The 21704-nt window shown below is 46.5% G+C and overlaps 1 protein-coding gene across 1 annotated transcript in view; it reads right to left on the bottom strand.

The window, feature by feature from the left end:
* LOC126284778 (EF-hand calcium-binding domain-containing protein 4B-like) overlaps positions 1–21704 on the bottom strand; it is a 625649-nt gene that overhangs the window by 58596 nt on the left and 545349 nt on the right. The window contains exon 4 of the mRNA XM_049983942.1: positions 16246–16480. Within this exon, the coding sequence (XP_049839899.1) occupies positions 16246–16480 (235 nt within the window). The remainder of the gene's footprint in view (positions 1–16245; positions 16481–21704) is intronic.

The raw sequence follows: 21704 nt of genomic DNA on the forward strand, positions 1-21704 counted from the left end.
TTAATTAGTTCTAAGTTGTAGGGTACTGATGACGTCCATTGTTAAGTCCCATAGTGCTCAGAGCCATTTGAACCATTTGATTTGACCCATAACTAATATGTAAACATGCTGCGATGTCATTCAGTGTCACTCGGCGGTTTTCCTTCACTACGTCTTCAACTGCTGCAATGTTCTGTGGAGTCACAAATCGTAGTGCTGACCTAGACGAAGAGCACCTTCCTCTGAAGTCACACCATTTGCGAACTTCGTACTCCATTCGTAGACTTGCTGCTGTGACAAACATGGATCACCGTGCTGAACCTTCATTCGTCGATGAATTTCAATAGGTTTCACACCTTCACTACGCAAAAACCGAATAACAGAACGCTGTTCATCCCTGGTGCAAGTCGCAAGTGGGGCGGCCATATTTATCCTGATACTGCGACGGTATGTGTGCATTTGCACTATGCTGCCACCTACAGACCACTCTGCACGCTGTTCTTACATACTTGCCCACATAGGACACCTTTCCACTCTTCTGTCTATTCGTGAAATTATTTTCTGGCAAATATTTTATGGTGAAATCCGTATTTTGCCAGTATTGTTGTTACATGCCTCTGCTTCCTATATTCTTTGGCTCAGTTGTTATCCAGCATGGCTTATGTGTTGAGGAGCTCTTGGTTTGTCTCCATCATTTTCCGATCCATGATGTTAATTATTTTCTGATATGGTCCTGTTGAAGGTATCCAGTGTTGTAAAGTGATGACTTCAATGAAATAAGCCTCTTTCATGAGTCAGGATGTCGTGGTTTCTCCCATTTCTAGTATCCTTTCCATGGACATTGTCTTGTCTTTTTCTCTTCTTTTCCTATCGCCGATCTTAGAGTTTTTCCCACATGCTTCTGATCCATACGTTATAACCGACACCACTGCCGCTTATTATCATGTTATAAAAAAAATGGTTCAAATGGCTCTGAGCACTATGCGACTTAACATCTGTGGTCATCAGTCCCCTAGAACGTAGAACTACTTAAACCTAACTAACCTAAGGACATCACACACATCCATGCCCGAGGCAGGATTCGAACCTGCGACCGTAGCAGTCCCGCGGTTCCGGACCGAGCGCGTGAATCGCTTTTTTTTTTTTTTTTTTTTGCGCCGATTTTCAGAACCTCCTCGTCGGTCGACATTTTACGGCCAAAGTGCAGAATTTTTTTTTTTTTTTTTACCAGGTGTGGGAATCGAACCCAGGTGTTCTGCTTGCTAGGCAGATGCGCTAACCATTTTTTCTTTTTTTTTGCCTTTCGCGGGCAAGTGATCTACCAACTTTTTTTTTTTCATAGTACAAAATTTATTTTTTAATACAAATGAGATTCAATTACAAAATAGTACACAAGAAAACAACTTATTGGGAAAAGTCTTACAAAGCTTCACCTTTGTGGTGCAGAACATAACAATTAAGCTCAAATTTTACACTTCAAATGGAAAATAAAAATGTTACAAAAAAAGAAAAGAAAAAATCAGTGTGTGCATAAAATAACCTCCCATCTTTTTGGTTACTTTCATGGAAATGCGATGACAAAGCCACAAAAGTGAAGTTGTACTAAGGCACTTATGCAAATAACATGTACAGAAATATGTCAATGAATACTTACAGAAAATGGTGTTTCTACACACACTAATTATTAAGCTCAACAAAAATATAATCACAGCCTACAATGCTTATTTCACAAACTACTAACTACATTTTTTTTTTTTTGAGAATGCATAAAAAAAAACAAGGCAGCCATGCGCAAAAGGTTGCCAATAAAGTGAACTAAACAGGGCCATCTTGCTCGCCGCGGTCACATTGCTAGGCGGGCGGCCAGGAACGGGCGGTCGTCATTGCATTGGACATCACCAGCCACCAATCGTTGGAGCGCCCGGGGCCGCTGCACACAGTCAGAGACTGTTTCTGTTACCATAGGGGAATCGTGGAAAGATCACATCTACAAGTTAATGTCTTCTCACACCCGGCACACCCCAGCTGGGTGGTGGGTCCATGAATGACGAACCCAAATAGTTCGCATAAAGGTTCCGGTAATCCTGTCTGTTCGTTAAGACCAGAAACTCGTCGATCATATAGTACCATAAATCGAGGACGTCTTTGTCTCCATCGCGGTATATGTAGTGTATCGCCATTCCTCGTACCCAATTAACCGCATTCATCCGGGTCATAGGGAAATAGACAGCGTCGGGATGAAAGAGTTCTTGGGGTAAAATCGAAACGTAGGGGCGGCGGAGCAGGAAAGCCAGGATCTGGCGGATCAGTTTCCAGCACTCACGCGCGGGGCCACAGTTCAGTCTATGTTCGTCCGTGTCTAACGTCGTGCAACGGGGGCACACAGGGTCGTCAATTAGGTGAATGGCATGCAGCCGTTGTCGGGTTGGAAGTTTCTCGTTAACGACCACATACCACGTCGACCGCACGAAAGTAGACAGGAACGGCGCGTGGATGGCTCGCCATACTCGTGGCCAGTCGACCGTAGGGTGGCGCCGTACAATGTCGTTATCCGGAGTCCAGTGCTGGAGAGCACTATAATAAGTCTTCGCTGTCGGATTCCGTGTCTCCGATATAACCCGCAACACATAGCTATGCTCTACGAAAAACGTTCTAATGTGTGACAGCGAGGGCGATAAATGTCCAACTGGTACCGGTGCGTACAGCGTACGTGGGGCCACTTCTTCAATCAGTAGTCCTGGGAGACTGGCTGTTGGTGAAAGCCAGAGTCGCCTCATGGAACGGAGATACAGTGCCAGCGCTCTGTGCTTGACGTGAGTGAGTCCAACACCGCCTTTGTCGAAGGGTAAAGTAAGCGTAACAAAACGGATCTTGAAAACAGCACCATCGTTCACCACGTGTCTAAACACTGCCTGTATCCTAGAAGCCATCGTGTCCGTTATCGGCAGTACATGGGCGTAATGGTTAAGGTAAGAAGCCATGTACACATTAACGTATTGGGCGCGTTGCAAAATGTTCAATGATCTGAATTTATTGAGACGAGCCTCTAAACGGAGTCGTCGTAAGACCATACGATACGTAAAGGCCGCCGTGCGTTGTATTTGTCGATGGAGTGATATCCCTAAACACTTGAGCATCGGGACCTTTGTCAGAGGTACGGCCAGACCTGCAGGCATTCCTCGTCCTACCTCCATGTAGCGTGATTTCCGAAGGTTGAGCACACTGCCTGCCACCGCCCCATACTGGTGGAGCCAGGAAAACGCCGTGTGTATTTCGTCACCAGACCGTGCTAAGAACATCACATCGTCGGCGTATGCACCACATCGAAAGGTTACGGAACGGAGGGTAAGTCCTTCTAAGCGTCGCCGTAGTCCGTGAAGAGCTGGTTCGAGGGCAACGGCGAAGAGCATGGCAGAAAGAGGACAACCCTGCCGGACGGACCTGTTGACACGGACGGGGGCGGACCGACAGCCGTTGATCAAAATCCTCGTGACAGCCCCATGGATCAATCGAAGCACAACAGACGTCGTCAGACGAGGGACACCGATGTGTTCCATAACAGCACGCAGGAAACCAAGGTTAATGCGGTCGAAAGCATGGTCGAAGTCCAGCGCAACAAGAGCGCCTTGGAGGCGGCAAGTTTGCATGAGCGCCACCACGTCTCTATAGGTGCTTAAAGTCGTAAACACGTTAGTGTCGCCCCCGAGGCAGGTTTGATCAGTGTGAATGGCCGCCATTACCGTAGGTTTGAGCCTCTCACGGAGCATGCGTGTCAACAGCTTATAGTCAGTGTTTAGCATTGTCAACGGGCGAAAATCAAGAGGGCGACGCCCTCCGCCGGGTTTGGGCACAGGGATCAAGAGACCCTCAGTAAAGTCAGATGGTACCTGAAAATCGGCGTCCAGGAGTTCACTGTACATCCTGACCCACATTGGGGCCATCAGATCAAAGAACCGCTTGTAAAATTCAAGAGGGTGGCCGTCAGGGCCAGGCGTTTTGTTGGGAGAGCCACGCAACAGAGCCTCTCGCAGTTCTTCCAAAGTCACCGCCGACAAGAGCGTAGCATCATCTTGTAGGTTCCGAGAGACTGGTAGGTCAGATAGGAGTTCCCTGACCCCTACATTCATGTGGGACTCCCTCTCGTAAAGAAGTTTATATGACTGTGTGAACCCTCGGACGATATCCATTTGTGCGTCAACGCGTCGCCCGTCCTCCGTCTCAACCTCGGTAATGAGCTGCCTCTTGCGTCTTCGGCGTTCTTGAATGATATGGTGGAGGGAAGGTCGTTCACCACGAACATCATCAGTCGTCCTCGCTCGCACCCGCACACCCGCAAGACGTACGGCGTTGATACGAAGCAATTGTGCCTTGACGCGTTGTACTGCTGATTGTCGCTCTGGCGACGGCGGTTGTACAGCCAGTTCGCGGAGCGCAGTATAGTAAAAATCAGTAGTCGCAGTATACCAGCGCGCTCGGTCGCGTCCATAGCTGACTAATGTTCGGCACAGTGCGGGTTTTGCACACCGTAACCACCATTGAAGTACAGAACGGTAGGCGGGTAAACGCCGGTGGCAAGTGCTCCATGTGGACTCGACTGCGCGTCTGCAATTTATCTCATCAAGAAGGGCCACATTGAGGCGCCACGGACCCCTACTTCGGCGGACGCGCTGGCGGGGAAGGGTGAGAGTACACACATATGCGAGGTGATCCGTGAACGCTGCCGGCCACATCTCAGCGTCGACAACGGCCGATCGTAGGCCGCGGGTGACGTAGACTCGATCCAAACGGCTCGCGGAGTGACTAGTAAAGTAGGTGTGTGCTCGACGGTCGCCGTGTTGGATGATCCAGGTGTCCAACAAGGCCAAGTCCTGTACAAGTGCCTGGAGTGCCGGGCAGGTGGTATAGTGTGGCTCCTGGTCGGATGGGCGGAGCACACAATTAAAATCGCCGCCTACTACCAAGTGGTCGGTATTGCCCTGGAAGAGCGGGGCTATATCTTCGGCAAAAAAGGTGCGCCGTTCTCTCCTTTTGCCGGTGCCTGAAGGAGCATATAAGTTCACCAGACGTACTGTACCAATCGTGAGTGCGACCCCCCGCGCCGACGTTAATAGGAGACATCAGTGGCCATTATCCCTTCCCGCAGTAGAATCGCCGTACCTCCGCCGCCCACATCTGCAGGCATAGTGTAGGCGTCATATCCGTAGGCATCGAGACAGAGTCCTGATCGGACTTCTTGAAGGAAAACAACGTCCAGATCCGCAGCGCGTAACGTATCCTTCAGCATACGGGTCTTGACATCAGATGTAATGCCATTGACGTTGATCGTGGCGAGGCGGTATGCCTGGTCCATCAAGTCTCGGGAGGTGACCATGGTATGACAGGAGGGCAGTAGTCGTGACGTGGAGCGCCGGTCTTGCGAAGTGCTAGGCAGCGACGAGAGGTGCTCATGCCGTCCTAGGCGTCTGTCGCCGGCCGCGTAGACGCTGCCATCGGCATCGGTGCATCGTCTTGGTTCTGAAACGCATGCTGCAACTCCATCTCCTGCGCCCAGTCGCCCAGGGACGTTGACACCACTGGATCTCGAGAGGCAGACGGAGGCAAGGGTGCATCCCCGGTGTCGGAGCTGCGGTGATCTCCCGCATCCCCATGTGGTCCAGACCCAGCGGTAGTGGGAGAAGACGTCGAACCGTGTGAGACGGTAGGGTCGCCTGTGTCGTCGCGGTGGAGCGGTTGAGGCACCTCGTCATCCAGCGGTGTCGCCTCGGGCTGTTCTACGTCGTCGGTTGTCTTGCGCCCCTTCTTATGACGCTTGGGTGATTTCTGCTTACGCTGCCGCGCCTCTGTTTCCGACGTAGGGCAAGGGGAGGACGCTGCATCCTGTGCTTCAACTTCCATCGCACCGTCGGCGAGCCGTTGTGACGGTGCGCCGGGGTCCGACGAAAGGACATCAGTAGCATCAGCACTGAAAGACGCTTGGGGCTCCGTGGAAGCTACTGCAGGGTCCTCCAAAGCTCGCACCAATACAGTGGGGTCGTCATATACAGCTGACGTCTCCCGTCTCGCCGCCGCAACATACGTAATCGGCAGAGAGGTCGGTGTCGACGGACGAATCTGGTCGGTCGAGGGTGTCTGCGCGAGACGGCGTTGCAGGCATTCGGTACGCATGTGTCCCGTCTGGCCACAACCGGAGCAGGTTCTCGGCTGACCGTCGTAAATAATTATTGCCCTGCAACCAGCGATCGTGAGATACGAAGGAATATGGCGATGCAGGTCAATACGGACTTGTCGCACCCCGTTAAGGACAGGGTAGGTGTCGAAGGTCTTCCATTTTTCGGCCGTGTGGCCGAGAACTGTTCCATAGGGTCGAAGAGCAAGGGTGACCAAATCCGCTGGAACTTCAAAAGGGAGCTCAAACACGCGCACATTTTGGATTCCCAATCCAGCACGTTCAAGCGTCACCACACCCACGTTTCCGTCTGAGTGGCAGAACCGATAACCTGCCGTCGAGCGTCTGAGAAGTTTGTCACATGCTTCGTCGTCAGTGAACTTAAGATATACAACGCTGGAGACAATAGATAAGTGGATACCGATCAGCTCGAAAGGATCAACATGTACCACATCGCGTAAAAAACGCTCTACTTCGTGGGCCTTGGGTCTAGAGTACGTAGTGTCGAACTGCAGCTTGATCGTGGCTTTCCGATACGAAAGAGCCATCGTGTGTCAGGAACGTGACGGCAATACGTAACACTAGCGCGCCGGCGCGGTAAACAACAACACACCCGGAAACGCGACACGGAGCGGCCGGGACGTACCGCACCGCTCCACAGCCAAAGGCCGACCCCGCTTCAGGTTAAAACTGTATGCCGGACTGGGGCTCGAACCTGGGACGTTTGCTTTTGTGGGAAAGTGCTCTATCGACTGTGCTATCCAATTAGCAGTCACGACCTGCAACCAGATTAATTCTGTAGCCACCTAATCACCGTGGACAAGTCCTGGCTGTTTCTCTGTGACTCGAAGACAAGGAGCAAACCAAGCAGCCCAGAAAGGCGATGACCCAACCATCATCGAGCGAGGTGCTCCTCTGTTTTGTGACTCCCACGGCGTGGTGCTAACAAATTTTGCTCGTAAGAGGCAAACCGTCACAGGATCACACTGCCGAAATCTACTGACGAAGTTACTGAAGTCAACCAAGACAAAGCACTGCAGGAAGATGTCCAAGTGGGTGTTTTTGCCCCACAACAACACTCCAGCGCTTTCCGCTCTGTGCACTGTCATACATGATGCTCCTTTGGGCTATCAAACTTTGCTTCAACACTCTTAGTCTCCTGATCCCAGCGACTTCTTCTGGTTTCCTAGGATGAATAAGCTGGTGCGTGACAGGCATTTCCACAATGACGACGGGGTGGAATCTCTCCTGAGCAGCAAAAACGAACCACTGTCTCCGTCAATTCATCTGTCGTTGGGGAAAATGTGTCGCATTATTACTAACGAGAAAAATACGTTCAGACTGAGCATTACTATACAAGTTTATACAAGCCTTATAAGTTTTAGTCTTGGCTTAGTTTTAATTCTCGTCACACCATGTAATATGGTATTTCTTACATACTTGCCCACATAGGACACCTTTCCACTCTTCTGTCTATTCGTGAAATTATTTTCTGGCAAATATTTTATGGTGAAATCCGTATTTTGCCAGTATTGTTGTTACATGCCTCTGCTTCCTATATTCTTTGGCTCAGTTGTTATCCAGCATGGCTTATGTGTTGAGGAGCTCTTGGTTTGTCTCCATCATTTTCCGATCCATGATGTTAATTATTTTCTGATATGGTCCTGTTGAAGGTATCCAGTGTTGTAAAGTGATGACTTCAATGAAATAAGCCTCTTTCATGAGTCAGGATGTCGTGGTTTCTCCCATTTCTAGTATCCTTTCCATGAACATTGTCTTGTCTTTTTCTCTTCTTTTCCTATCGCCGATCTTAGAGTTTTTCCCACATGCTTCTGATCCATACGTTATAACCGACACCACTGACGCTTATTATCATGTTATAAAAAAAATGGTTCAAATGGCTCTGAGCACTATGCGACTTAACATCTGTGGTCATCAGTCCCCTAGAACGTAGAACTACTTAAACCTAACTAACCTAAGGACATCACACACATCCATGCCCGAGGCAGGATTCGAACCTGCGACCGTAGCAGTCCCGCGGTTCCGGACTGAGCGCCTGAACCGCTAGACCACCGCGGCCGGCTATGATGTTATCGCTGGGCTTTTCGCAGATTGGTCATGTTCAAGATATTTTATGCGGCTTTTATGCCTGCTGCAGCTCTTTTCTGAATATGCATACCGACAGGTGCCGCTGATGCCTCTAATGTAATTCCCAAGAATTGATATTTTCATTTTGTAAGATTGTAGCTTGATTTTTCTGTTCGATAACTACACCTCGTGTTCCGCATCTGGTCACATGATGACATTATAAATTTGATCGTCTGCAAATAAAAATAAAGGCTGTCATAATTTAGCGCGAAGAAGTATCCTTATTGATGTTCCTATTATTCCGGCTCATGCTCGAAATAGAAAGTACAATGTCCCACTACCACTTTTAGTAGCAGACCGACGTGTTCACATTCCTGCCCGCTATGTGTCACTGCTTATGATGTCCCATGGCCCAGATTACGAGAACTATAATTTCTTAAATATTTTTGCACGATATTAAGCAATTATATTTGTCATAAGTAAAAGACTCTCAAGTGAAACTCAAGGAATAATGTGATTATAAAGAAAAACTATTATCTGCAACATAAGTATTATTATTATCATCATTGTTCCTTTTGGTATCGGCGTGAAACAAAAAGCGCCCAACTCTCTCTTGCTTTGTCTTGTTCGAATAGGACGCCACTGCGCGCAATCTGCATAATAAGGTGAGTATGTATTTTATTATTTGAGCAGTGAGCTCCAATACATGTCTAAAGTATTGCTCTTGTTAATTTTAACTGTAACCTCCACCATATATCCCGTTTGCTTTAAAATAATTTCAGACGCCGCGCCGGCAGCAAACTGAACATTTCTTGTATATATTGTAATTATTATCCCGTTCTTTCCACAGGCGAAGCTGGAGATCGGCGACATTATTTATTTCATTCATGATCTATAGGAAACTGACATTTTCAAAGGACTTTACGATTTATTAAGGCGATTTATGTTTCGTGCAACACGACACAGATTTGGCCTGCACTAAGACGTAATTAAAGCACACGTAGGTCCTTACGTACTGAAAATAGTGAAATACTTTTTTGTGTGTATATAACCTATAATGATTAACTGTCTAAGTAACCTATAATGATTAACTGTCTAAGTAACTTCAATAATTACGAGGGTGAGTCAAATGAAAACTTTAAATATTTTTTTAAATATTATTTATTGTGCAGAAGTGGCACAAAGCTGTATCACTTTTCAACATAATCTCCCCCACGCTCAATGCAAGTCCTCCAGCGCTTACAACGTGCATAAATTCCTTCAGAAAAAAATACGTTTGGCAGTCCGCGCAACCACTCATACACCGCGTGGCGCGGTGAACGGAACTTCTTTCCTCCTATTGCGTCTTCGAGTGGTCCAAACATAAGGAAATCACTTGGGGCAAGGTCTGATGAGTAGGGTGGATGAGGAAGACACTCAAAATGCAGGGCTGTGATTGTTGCAACTGTTGTACGGGCAGTGTGGGGTCTTGCATTGTCATGTTACAAAAGGACACCTGCTGACACCAATCCACGTCGCCTTGATATGATTGCAGGCCGCAGATGATTTTTCAGGAGATCTGTGTACGATGCACTGGTCACAGTGGTCCCTCTAGGCATGTAATGCTCCAAAATGACTCCTTTTTCGTCCAAAAAGAAAGTCAGCACAACCTTCCCTGCTGATACGTCTGTTCGAAACTTCTTTGGGTTTGGTGATGAGGAATGTCGCCATTCCTTGCTCGCTCTCTTCGTTTCTGGTTGCTGGAAGTGAGCCCAGGTTTAGTCCCCAGTAACGATTCTTGCAAGGAAGCCATCACCTTCTCGTTTAAAGCACCGAACAATTTCTTCACAAGCATCTACACGTCGTTCTCTCATTTCAGGAGTCAGTTACCGTGGCACACATCTTGGAGACACTTTGTGAAACTGGAGCACATCATGCACAATGTGGTGTGCTGACCCATTCTGCCGGCCGCGGTGGCCGAACGGTTGTAGGCACTACAGTCCGGAACCGCGCGACTGCTACGGTCGCAGGTTAGAATCCTGTGTGTGATGTCCTTACGTTAGTTAGGTTTAATTAGTTCTAAGTTGTAGGGTACTGATGACGTCCATTGTTAAGTCCCATAGTGCTCAGAGCCATTTGAACCATTTGATTTGACCCATAACTAATATGTAAACATGCTGCGATGTCATTCAGTGTCACTCGGCGGTTTTCCTTCACTACGTCTTCAACTGCTGCAATGTTCTGTGGAGTCACAAATCGTAGTGCTGACCTAGACGAAGAGCACCTTCCTCTGAAGTCACACCATTTGCGAACTTCGTACTCCATTCGTAGACTTGCTGCTGTGACAAACATGGATCACCGTGCTGAACCTTCATTCGTCGATGAATTTCAATAGGTTTCACACCTTCACTACGCAAAAACCGAATAACAGAACGCTGTTCATCCCTGGTGCAAGTCGCAAGTGGGGCGGCCATATTTATCCTGATACTGCGACGGTATGTGTGCATTTGCACTATGCTGCCACCTACAAACCATTCTGCACGCTGTTCGTAGCACGCTTACCAATTTACAGGATAACGACGCGAAATTTCGATTTGTGTCAGTAAAATGTAACAATGATCCGTGTCTTCGCATATATTTGCAGTGAAACCAAAATCAAATTAAAAATAGAAATAAAATATAAATACACTCACAGTTCATTCAACAACACACACATTAAAAGTATAATCACTACCTGCTCAACTATGTAGGATTCGAGTATAGACCATATTTCCCTCAAGAACTGTCAGTACGCAGCTGTACAAACTATTTCACCCATTCCCCAAACATCAGAGTCACCGTTCTTGGCTTTAAACAACAATACTCCCTTATACACGTCGGGTGTTTCAGGCATTCCACCAGCCTGCCTGCTAAGTGAAACTGGAGCACGCACCGAGGCAACGCTCCAAGGTGACGCGCCTACTGTGCAACAATGGCCATCGGCCTGGAACCAGTCTCTCGCTGGCGTGGCGGCCCCTGTCAGCCCTCCTGGAGCAGTTAGCGACGGCGGCCGGGGGAACCGCCGCTGCCTCCGGCTGGCCGGTCCAACACAATGGCTGCCAAACGAGCAGCAAGTGGGCGACCAGAGCGCGCGTTTTGCGGCCGGCCGACGGCTCCAGGAACTCAACACCCGTCACAGGTCTCCTCGCAGTCTCGGGTGAGCAGACAGCAAGGGGCCGCAGCACCTGCTGGTCCGCTGGGGCCCGCCAAAGCCGCACATGTGTTCCGCTAACTGCAGCCAGTATCCAGCACCTGCCGCTCCTTGGATGAAATGTCACGTGTGTTCCTCAGTATTATCATGTGTTTGACATGCCTGGATAGCCGAGTGCATTAAACACGCCGCTTCCGGACTTCGGGTAGTGTGCCGTCCTCGGTTCGAATCCGCCGGGCTGATTAACGACGAGGAAAGGTGTGTCGTCCAGCCTGGATGCAGGATTTAGATGGCTTCCCACATCCAGTCTAGGTGAATACCGGGCTCATTCCCAAATGTCACCTCAGTTACACGATTTGCAAACACTTTGAAAAAATTCGCATTCTGCACATGGGTAACACATGCAGACAGCTGTCGTACACATATTTCGTCCTGGGATATGGAATAGTGAAGGGCATCCGGTCACACCCCTTAAATTAACCATGCCAAATTCCGTAGTGACAATGCCAACCCCACTTAGATGCAGACAAAGGCAGAAGAAGAAGATGATGATGATGATGAAGAAGAAGCTTATGTATACTTGCAGGCAAGCGACGAATGTAAATTTCTGCCAAGGTGTTCAAATGGTTCTGAGTACTATAGGACGTAACATCTGAGGTCATCAGTCCCCTAGACCTTAGAACTACTTAAACCAAGTTTAACACCATAGCTTACACACTACATACTCTATGTTTCGTTCAACATCCCATCGTTGAACTTCTGTAATTAGCGTATGATTAATTTGATACTGTAATGAAGTGTAATTTCTGTAATATGCACAATATGAGCAAATGATCTTTTGTCTCCCTCATATAATCTCTTTTTCTTCCTCATAAAATCTCTTTGGTTGTCTTTAAAATTAAATAATTTTAATTAAGTAATTTTGTGTAGAACTACCAATATACGCAAATGTTCTTTTCTATTTAAAATGTTTGTTTGCTGTTACGCAAACTGCTGACCTTCACTTAGGGTTCTTAGTTATTTTGTATGTAAAAGGTGTTGTCGTTCCCCACGGGAACGGAATTGTGTAGCACGCGCAAATTGTGGTTGGCCTAGGTAGAAAAGGTTTAACAAAGAGTCAGTCGGGGACGAGCTACCAAACTGTGCACTGCCCATGTAAAAGTTGTGTACTGTGCTGGTTCCGAGAGAGGCTTTTCCTGCCGCTTTCCAATGCCTCGGATGGATGGATAAAGAGCTGGAACTATTATGGAATTGATATCTATCATCGCCACCAAGAAATGTCAGAGTCCAGTAATTCTACCTGCAAATCCACCTACCAACATGCAATCGCCACCACATTGCGCAATCACTGTAATGGGACACTATAGTAATGTACAGTGAAGCATCAGCTCATTGGATGTGTTAGTGTACCCAAATATAAGGTAAAGTTTGACTGAACTCTTGTACCTTAGGGTCCCTCCCACGCTAAAGTGTTTACCGAGTGTTCTTTATTGAAGGCATATTAAAATTAATATGGCATTAGAGTGTGCTAAAATTAATATTGTTTGTTGAAAGGATCTTACAAATATCTTAAATATATGTTTCAGTGCAGTAAAAGTTCACAACTGCAACCGTTTCTGAGTTATATGTTCATGCTTGCTAAGTACATGCTTGCTAAGTACTTGTTTCTCTAGTGCATTGAAAGTGTGTTTAGTTTGCTCTGCTACAGTGGTCAAGACTAAGCCCCCCCCCCCCCCCTCCATTGAAAGTAGTTCAAATGTACAAAGTAACTTAATTATAGAAAAATTTAATTACTCTTGCTATTCCATTAAATTCTGTACAATATTGGGTTCCTCTTGTGTATTGAAAGTGCATATTAACAGTATAATAAGATCCACATTTTATCCTTTACACTTGTGATAGATAATAATTAATAGAAAGACCGCTATGTATGAAAACAGCAACTTTTTTATTAAAAATTCAGTGAGAAATTGTTTGTTGGTGAAATACATCTAACTTTCATTCTACATAGAAAAGTATTTAGCTGAGAGACACTTAACCTATGACCAGTTCATAATTTTGCAGTGAACTACATTCACAATTTTTTTGTCAGATAGGAAAATGTTTGAAAAGTAATACTGAACCTATGTCCAATTTATAATTTTACAGTGAATATTAATAGTAGTGTTATAAAGACCATTCAGTTTGAATAATCCCTGAAAGTAATAGCGTGTATAGTTATCTGTTGTATTTATGCAAATAGTTTGTTCTGCACTGTCAGATCCAACCTTACCGTGAACATATGCAGGTGTCAGAGTTCACTGCACTCTCGAGTGACAAAAGTATAGGCTGTTTTGTCCATTGAAGTTACTTATTTTCAATTCTTACATAAGAATGTTACTCATTCTCTTGCCTAATTAGGTTGGCGACGGTTTTCTTTATTCTTTGAACTGTGTAGAAAGGTAAAATGTTGTTTGTTACTGTTTAAATATTTACGTGATTTTGACTTTTACTTCCGATAAGCCACCTCCGTTAGGTGCAACACGGTCAACATAACAAAATTCCTCTGCTTCTTTATACTACAATTGCTCGAGTAAAAATAGTTTCACTAATCAAACTGCCTCCAGCTTTGAGGTTATAGTATAGCAGTAGCGGACAGTAGTGTGACAGGGCTACTTTGTTCTGTTGGGGCATAGTACAGAATAAATCAAACCTGGTATTTGATAGCACAAGCTACGTAAATCCAGTTGTAGTGTTATGCAACGACATCACACACATCCATGCCGGAGGCAGGATTCGGACCTGCGACCGTAGCGGTCGCGCGGTTCCGGACTGAAGCGCCTAGAGCCGCTCGGCCAGAACGGTTTGCCACTTAGGTGTTAAGGGGGAATATCAGAAGGGGTGAGGCGTGAATGGGAGTTTGGATTGAGGAGGGACGCTTGCTAGGGTAGTCCGTGCAGTTGTGCAAAGTCACTGTGCCAGGGTGGTGTAGTGGTTAGCGCACATGCCTCGTGAACAGAGTCCCGGGTTCGAAACCCGGCGTTGGTCGAAATTTTCATTCATCGCTTTAGTCTGCATATATACATCAAAGATATTTGAGACTTGAAAGGGTCTCTGGAACCATTTGGTTTCATTTGATTTGAAATCGTTATACTTTTCTCTATATGTCCTCCGGTGTACGACCTGGAGTGACTTTCGATCACTTCATTTTGTTTTGTGCACTTGCAGTGTCAAATGGCAAATTGAGGACACAAGAAATCTTGTTTGAATTAACAACAGAATTTGATTGTGTGTTGCATGACATACACTCGCAGTAACTAAAGCATTACGGATTTAGCGGAAAAGCTAAACACTGGTACATGAACCTGAGGGCTGTGCGATGTCTACCGGCTGCCGTGTCGAACCTCCGGCAATGGCGTCATCTGGGTGTAGTACGGAGGGGGAGAGGGTGGGGGGGGGGGGTGCACGGCGCCGTCACTGCGCTCTACCACCTGCCACCAGGTTTCCAGACACTCGTGCTGATACTGCTCGTTTCGGTATTTTCCCACCTGGCACCACTCGCGTGAGTGCATCACGTTCCAGTTCTGTCACTAAGGAAAAACTTCGTTGCAGTGAGAGAGTTTTCGTGTGGCGAATCTCACAATGCAGACTTGCTGGAAGCTCAGCTACGGAAGTGACTCAGTAATACACTTCGTATCTGGAAAATAGGAAACGGAAGATTGCCGTCCGACGTCTAAAAACGGGCGCTATAAAGTAGAGGAGGTCGTGGTATTGTGTTCTGGTAGTTTTCCTTTTCTCAATAAAAATCAGTTATCTGCCACTGCTGGCCGGAGTGGCCGTGCGGTTCTAGGCGCTTCAGTCTGGAACCGCGCGACCGCTACAGTCACAGGTTCGAATCCTGCCTCGGGCATGGGTGCGTGTGATGTCCTTAGGTTAGTTAGATTTAAGTAGTTCTAAGTTCTAGGGGACTGATGACCTCAGCTGTTAAGTCCCATAATGCTCAGAGCCAAATAGCACAAAATAGCAAACTGACATAAGAAGTAGACAAGCACAGGCACAGAGAGAATTTCTGGCCAAAGCAAGTGTACTGATATCAAAAATCTTGTATAATTTGAGGAAGAACTGTCTGAGAATGTACGTTTGGAGCACATCTTTGTATGTGAGTGAATGAGGGACGGTGGAAAAACCAGAAGAGAAGAGAACCTAAGCGTTTGAGATGTGAAGGTATAAAAGGAGGTTGAGAATTAATAGGAGTGGTAAGAAACGAGGAGGTGCTCCGCAGAATCAGAAAGTACATGTGGAAAGCACGATGATAGGAATTACTTCAACGGAACTCAGGGAGTTGTAGAGGGTAAAAACTGCATGCGAAGAAGAGATTGGAAAGCGTCCAAAAAAATAACTGAGACATTTGCTGTAAGTCTTACGGTGAGATGACGAGGTTTTGGCACGAAAGAGGAAGTGTTTGCTTACTTGAATTCATAACTAGGTTTAGGGTAAACAACGTCTGATGAAAGAGGTTCAATACTTTGTTGTTTGGGGAAAGAGATACAGAACAACATATACGCCGTACCGTACTCAGCACTCGAAAACGGTGAATAAATTCCTGAAGCGTTTTGTGTTACGCCTGCTAAAACCTAACCGGTAGAGTACTTGATTAATAAAATCGTTATTTCTAAATGTATCGTTAACATGGATGAGATTAAGATCAGAAATGTTTGTCCAACCTATTTGCATTGACACAGATATGTCAATAGAACGCTTATGCACAGGAGGCCAAAGGGCGGGTGTTGCTTTTCGTACACAGGGAGTCGCCGGCTAGGGCGAGCGTGTTCCTGGTTGCACAAAGGGGAGCCGGCTAGCTCACCTGGAGAGCAGCCTCGTGTCCTCGATCTGGGCCAGCAGCGCCTCCATGGGGTCGTGGTCGTCGTCGTCGTCCACGTCGTCGTCCCGCGCCACGTCCGCATCGCCGTCGACGTCCGCGTCATGGTAGCCGGAGGGCCGCGCGCCGCAGGGCATGCCCACGCCAGAGTCCGCCTCGTCCAGCGATCGAAGCTGGGCCTCCCGGCTCGGCGGCCGCCGCTGCGTGCGCAGGAAGTCACCTGCGGCAGACACCAGACGGCACGCCAGCCATTTGTGCGTTGTCCACTTGTAAACTGCTTTCTAAACAACTCTTATGTGGTTGTACAGGTCGTGTAATACACCGAACGCCCTCTACAGAATGGTGCTTTATTTTTAGCTCTAATTCTACCCCACGGGTATGGTTTGTGCCGTATGCCCGAGATAAAAGCGGCCTCTTGTCAATAATACTACGGAAATGGAAATGGGCGTTTGGCGTCTTTGGTCGGAAGGCCCCTTACGGGGGCAGGTCGGGCCGCCTTGGTGCAGGTCTTATCACATTCGACGCAACATTGGGCGGCCTGCGCGCCGGATGGGGATGAGACGATGATGAAGACACCCAGACCCTGAACGGAGAAAATCCCAGACCAAGCCGGGAATGGAAAATGGAACCCGGGCCTGAAGGACGGCAATCCGTCACACTGACCACTTTTTCTTTAGCATTTTGTTCGTTGTTGATCGTTGTGTTTGGTCGTTGCGGATGTCACAATAACATCCATTCAAGTTCGTTCCGTCCACTCAGTTTTTTTATTACAGGGGCCAATAGGCTCTCCGACCGAACACGCTGAGCTACTGTGCCGGCACCACTCAGCTATCGGGGCGGACAGCCTGTCCTATAAGATACGAGTATCTGGTATAACGGCTAAAAGACGCTCACAGCAATTTCAAGCAACCAGCAACAACTAGAGGTATGACCATTAACAATGACCGTCACTTGAACGGAAGATCCGACGAGTAGGAAGCAGGAAAATCAAAAACCTACTTTGCTTACGGAGGAGGGTCGCTTTTTTTTATCTTGAATTTACTTTGTAATATAAGTTAACAACAAGCAGTGGAAAGTGCCCTAAACTAGACTCCCTGCCCTCCTCACTCTGCATTCTCCAGAAATCAGATGCAACCAACTGCAAGTAGTAGCTGATGCTGATAACACCTTGTAGCGGGGTGCACAAGCCAACCGCTTCAATTTCCAACTGTCAGTAAGTTTCTAAATTGTGTTACATTTTTCGTTACTTCTCCTACATACTGGCAGGTAGGCCTTTCAGCATGAGTGTTGTCTTGTATAGTACGGTTTAAAGTCAGTGTTCGTGACTAAACAGTTTCGTTCAGATGTTCGGCTAAAAATTTATATGACTAACAAAACGTAGACTGTAGCTGCGGAAACTGGATCCCTGAAGCTGCTTCAACCGACACTTTACTTTTTCACATGTAAAGTCAGCCTGTATTACTAGAAAAACTTATTGTCTCCGAATTCTATTGCAGATTCGAATAGAATAATAGGGAACGCTCATCAAGGAAGTGGGATCCTAAAATTACTAAAGTTATCGATGTATTTCAGAAAAAGAAGATGGGTTGGGAAAAAAGGACTTAACGAAGTTCTCGATCATGAAGTACGGTTCACTGGAGGAAATAGCAAAAACAAAATAGGCAGAACTACAATTTTGGGTAAAGATCTGGAAGAAGAAGAGCTGGTTTAGTACTGTCTTGCTATGGAAGCTTATTTCTTTCGGCTTACTCGTCATGACTTGAGAAGAATTGGCGAAATTTTCAACTGTCCAGATACGTTAGTGTTGCAGTAGAACTTCAACGTATGTTGTTCCAGCGATGGAGACTTCAGTATTTAGGTATCTTACTGGCTCACATCTTTCCAGTTGATTAGGTGTTGCAGAATACAGAGTCTACATACATTATTTTGTGCTGCACGAATTGAGCAGTAGGAGGTAATTCACATAAGCGGATAGTAGTAGTCACAAGAGATCTGTTTTAAGGATAATTATTTCAGTTTTGTCTTGGTTTAGCGTATGTTAACACCACCACCAAGCTCTAATTAATTCCGTTGCGCTACGAGGACGTTGATGTCCCCAAGGGATAGTCTGTCCATTTATGGGTCAGGTTTCACATAAACAGGAATGTTTCAGAGCTTGAAAACTGGTGTCTTATGAACTGACGGATTAAATCTAAAGTAGTGGTAGGCTTTCAGAGTTCGGACAGTGAATCCTCGTTCTACTGGTTCCTAAGTACTGTTTGTTGGCCTGGGACCATTACCAGACTGGGTGGAGGGAAGAACAGAAAAAAAACAAGAAAAACTGCTTGATTAAAAAAAAGTTTAAATGTGTGTGATATCTTATTGGACTTAACTGCTAAGGTCATCAGTCCCTAAGCTTATACACTACTTAACCTAAATTATCCTAAGGACACACACACCCATGCCCGAGGGAGGACTCGAACCTCCGCCGGGACCAGCCACACAGTCCATGACTGCTGCGCCCTAAACCGCTCGACAAATCCCGCGCGGCTCTGCTCGATTCGTCACGTGTTTGTTTAGTCGTCTTAAATGCCACAAAAACTGCACTGCGAGAAGCTCCACAAAGTTTATATGTGCATCATAGACAGCCTTCCTCAGAATTTTACGATAGGATGCGTCCCAAAACGAGTCGGGAAGTACGTTCCCTCTTCTAACATGTAACACTCATCTTTCGTTAAAACCATTTTCCTACAGTCAGGCAAGGACCTATACACAGGGGCACGTGCCGGCTCTTGCGTACCAACTGCGAATAGAATAGGGGCAGTAGAGGTGACACTGCTACTTTACAAGCCACTCCCCTTTGCCCCGCCGCACATCATATGTCGGCTCTCAGAGTACAGATTATTCTGTAGGGTACATCCTCCCGTACATTTAGAACACAGCAGGTATGAAGCGAGCAGGTGTGACAGTGAAGTTCCATTCTTTCTTCCGTTATGCCTGCCAGAGCAGTGTGCCGAGTCTGGGTGTTTGAGCCAACAACGCAAGCAGACATCGGTCACAGGGGACGTGGGTTCAGGGTCCCGTAATGCGTCAGAGGACAGACAAGTCGAAAGGCCGGATACGTCGCCACGCAAGCGCCGCTCGGAAACGAGCACTGCACTAGCAACCTGGCAGCCGTAAAATTACGCAAGGGGTCGGTAGGACCATCCAAAAGCAGCGCTGCTTCTGAGACAGTCTACCCTAAAGTCACTCTTCTTCCAGTACATCTACGTCAGAGACTGACAGGAAAACTCGAAAATGCACAACAAAATCCAATGAGGTGACGAAAGTCATCGGATAATGATTTGCATATATACAAGTAATGGTAGTATCGAGTACACAAGGTGTAAAAGTGAGTAGCCAGTTGCAATAATCACTATATGGACGATGAGGCATATTCTACACCTTATTTTAAATCCATGTGACGATGCTGTGCTGATTCTATTTATATGTTTTTGACGATGCCATTATGACCTTATCACTTTAGGACATGGTGTAAAAAAGATCTGAGGATTGTCATTACGGGGTGAAACCGGTCATCGTCTAAAGAATTGATATTGTGATCAGAGACTGGAATAAAAAAGATTTTTAAGGTGTAAAAGGACAGTGCATTGGCGGAGCCGTCATTTGTACTCAGGTGATTCACTGAAACGTTGTCCGATGGGATTATGGGCAGACGACGGTAATTACTCGACTTCGAACGCGAAATGGTAGAACTAGTCGCATCGAACATTACATTTCGAAAATCGTTACGGAATTCAGTATTCCGTGATCCACAGCGGAAAGAGGCCGGCATGAAAAACTCAGTGGCCGCCGGCCCCCACGTAAGGTCCATGAACAACAGCGTTTGCGTAAAGCTGAAAAGCAATACTGTCTTAAATAACCGCAGAAATCAATGTGGGGCATACGACGAACGTATCCGTTACGACAGTGCGGTGAAACTGGGCGTTAATTGGCCGTGCAACAGACGACCGACGCAAGTGTCTTAGCTAACAGCACGACACTGCGTCAGCGCGTTTCCTGGGCTCCTCACCTTATCAATTTGACCCTGAACGACTGGAAAATCGTAGGCTGGTCAGGTTGGTCTCGATCTCAGTAAGAGCTGGTGGTAGGGTTCGTGTCGCGCAGGCTCCACGACGGCGTAGCTCCAACTTGTCGACAAGGCACTGGGCAATTGGTGGTGACTCTATAACGGTGGGGTCTGTTTTTACAAGGAATGGACTGTGACCTCTGGTCCAACAGAACCGATCATTGATGAAATGGTTGTGTTCGACTACTTGGAGACCTTATGCAGCCATTCATTGATTTCATGTTCCCAAGCAACAGTGGAATTTTTATTGATGGCAGTGCACCATGGCAGCGCGCCGCAGTTGTTCGCGACTGAAGAACATTCTGGACAGTTCCAACGAATGATTTCGCCACCCCGATTGCCCGGCGTGAATGCCACCGCATATTTACGGGACACAAGAGAGAGGTTAGTTCGTGAGCAGAACCCTGCGCCGGCAACATTTTCACAATCATGGACGGCAATCTAGGCAGCGTGGCTCAGTATCACGAGTCCACGCCACCTCGAGTTGCTGCAGTACGCATATACATCCATAACATATATATTACCAAGGTTTATGTATCAACAGATCGCAAAGAAAGAGAGCTTGCAAGGCATTGCATTACTGCACTAAAGCTTCACCAAAGTCTGATATTGCACAACGATCTTGTAACAGGTTATGGGCAAGGGTAAGTACATCAATCGGTTCTGTTAAGAAATTAATCACTGATGTAGGAGGAGTTGGCCACAAATTAATTCTCTGTGCTATCTTTAAGCTACTGAAAATGGTTATCCCTGAATAACAGACACCTTTCTGCATCAAAGTAGGTGACTTTATAAAGATTGGATTTCATTCGTGGATTTAATTCCGTGAACTGAGTGTTCACTTGAAAGAAATATGTGTTTGATTAAGAAATAAATATACTAAGAAGTAACAGGTAGCATATGAAGTTGTTTGAACAAACTTCTGCACGATTTTATTGAGCTCGCACCACAAATAATTCGTAATGCACCCTTTCGAATTCGGAAGCGTTGGTGTAGTTTGACGTGTATTTACCCCAAAATCTGATATCGTGCGACAATATCGAATGAAAGTAAGAAAATCATTACAGCTTATTTTATGTCACGTATGTCTGAAGACATTCGCATTCCAAACAAAAAATCATTCATGGTAACAGTTCTGTTGCTGCTCTTCCTAACTGAACAGATGATGTTTTAATTTCAAGAAGTGGTCAATTTTGTGTATTGCATGTCCTCACATTTTACGTATATGTTACATGGCAAGCACTTCCTGGGTCTCAACTGCAAGTATACAACTTTGCCCAAGTTACCTGAATTGGTCCCAAGTAAATTGTTCACGGACGTGATAATTTCATTAACG

Source organism: Schistocerca gregaria, chromosome 1 (assembly GCF_023897955.1).
Source record: "Schistocerca gregaria isolate iqSchGreg1 chromosome 1, iqSchGreg1.2, whole genome shotgun sequence".
Lineage (NCBI taxonomy): Eukaryota > Metazoa > Arthropoda > Insecta > Orthoptera > Acrididae > Schistocerca > Schistocerca gregaria.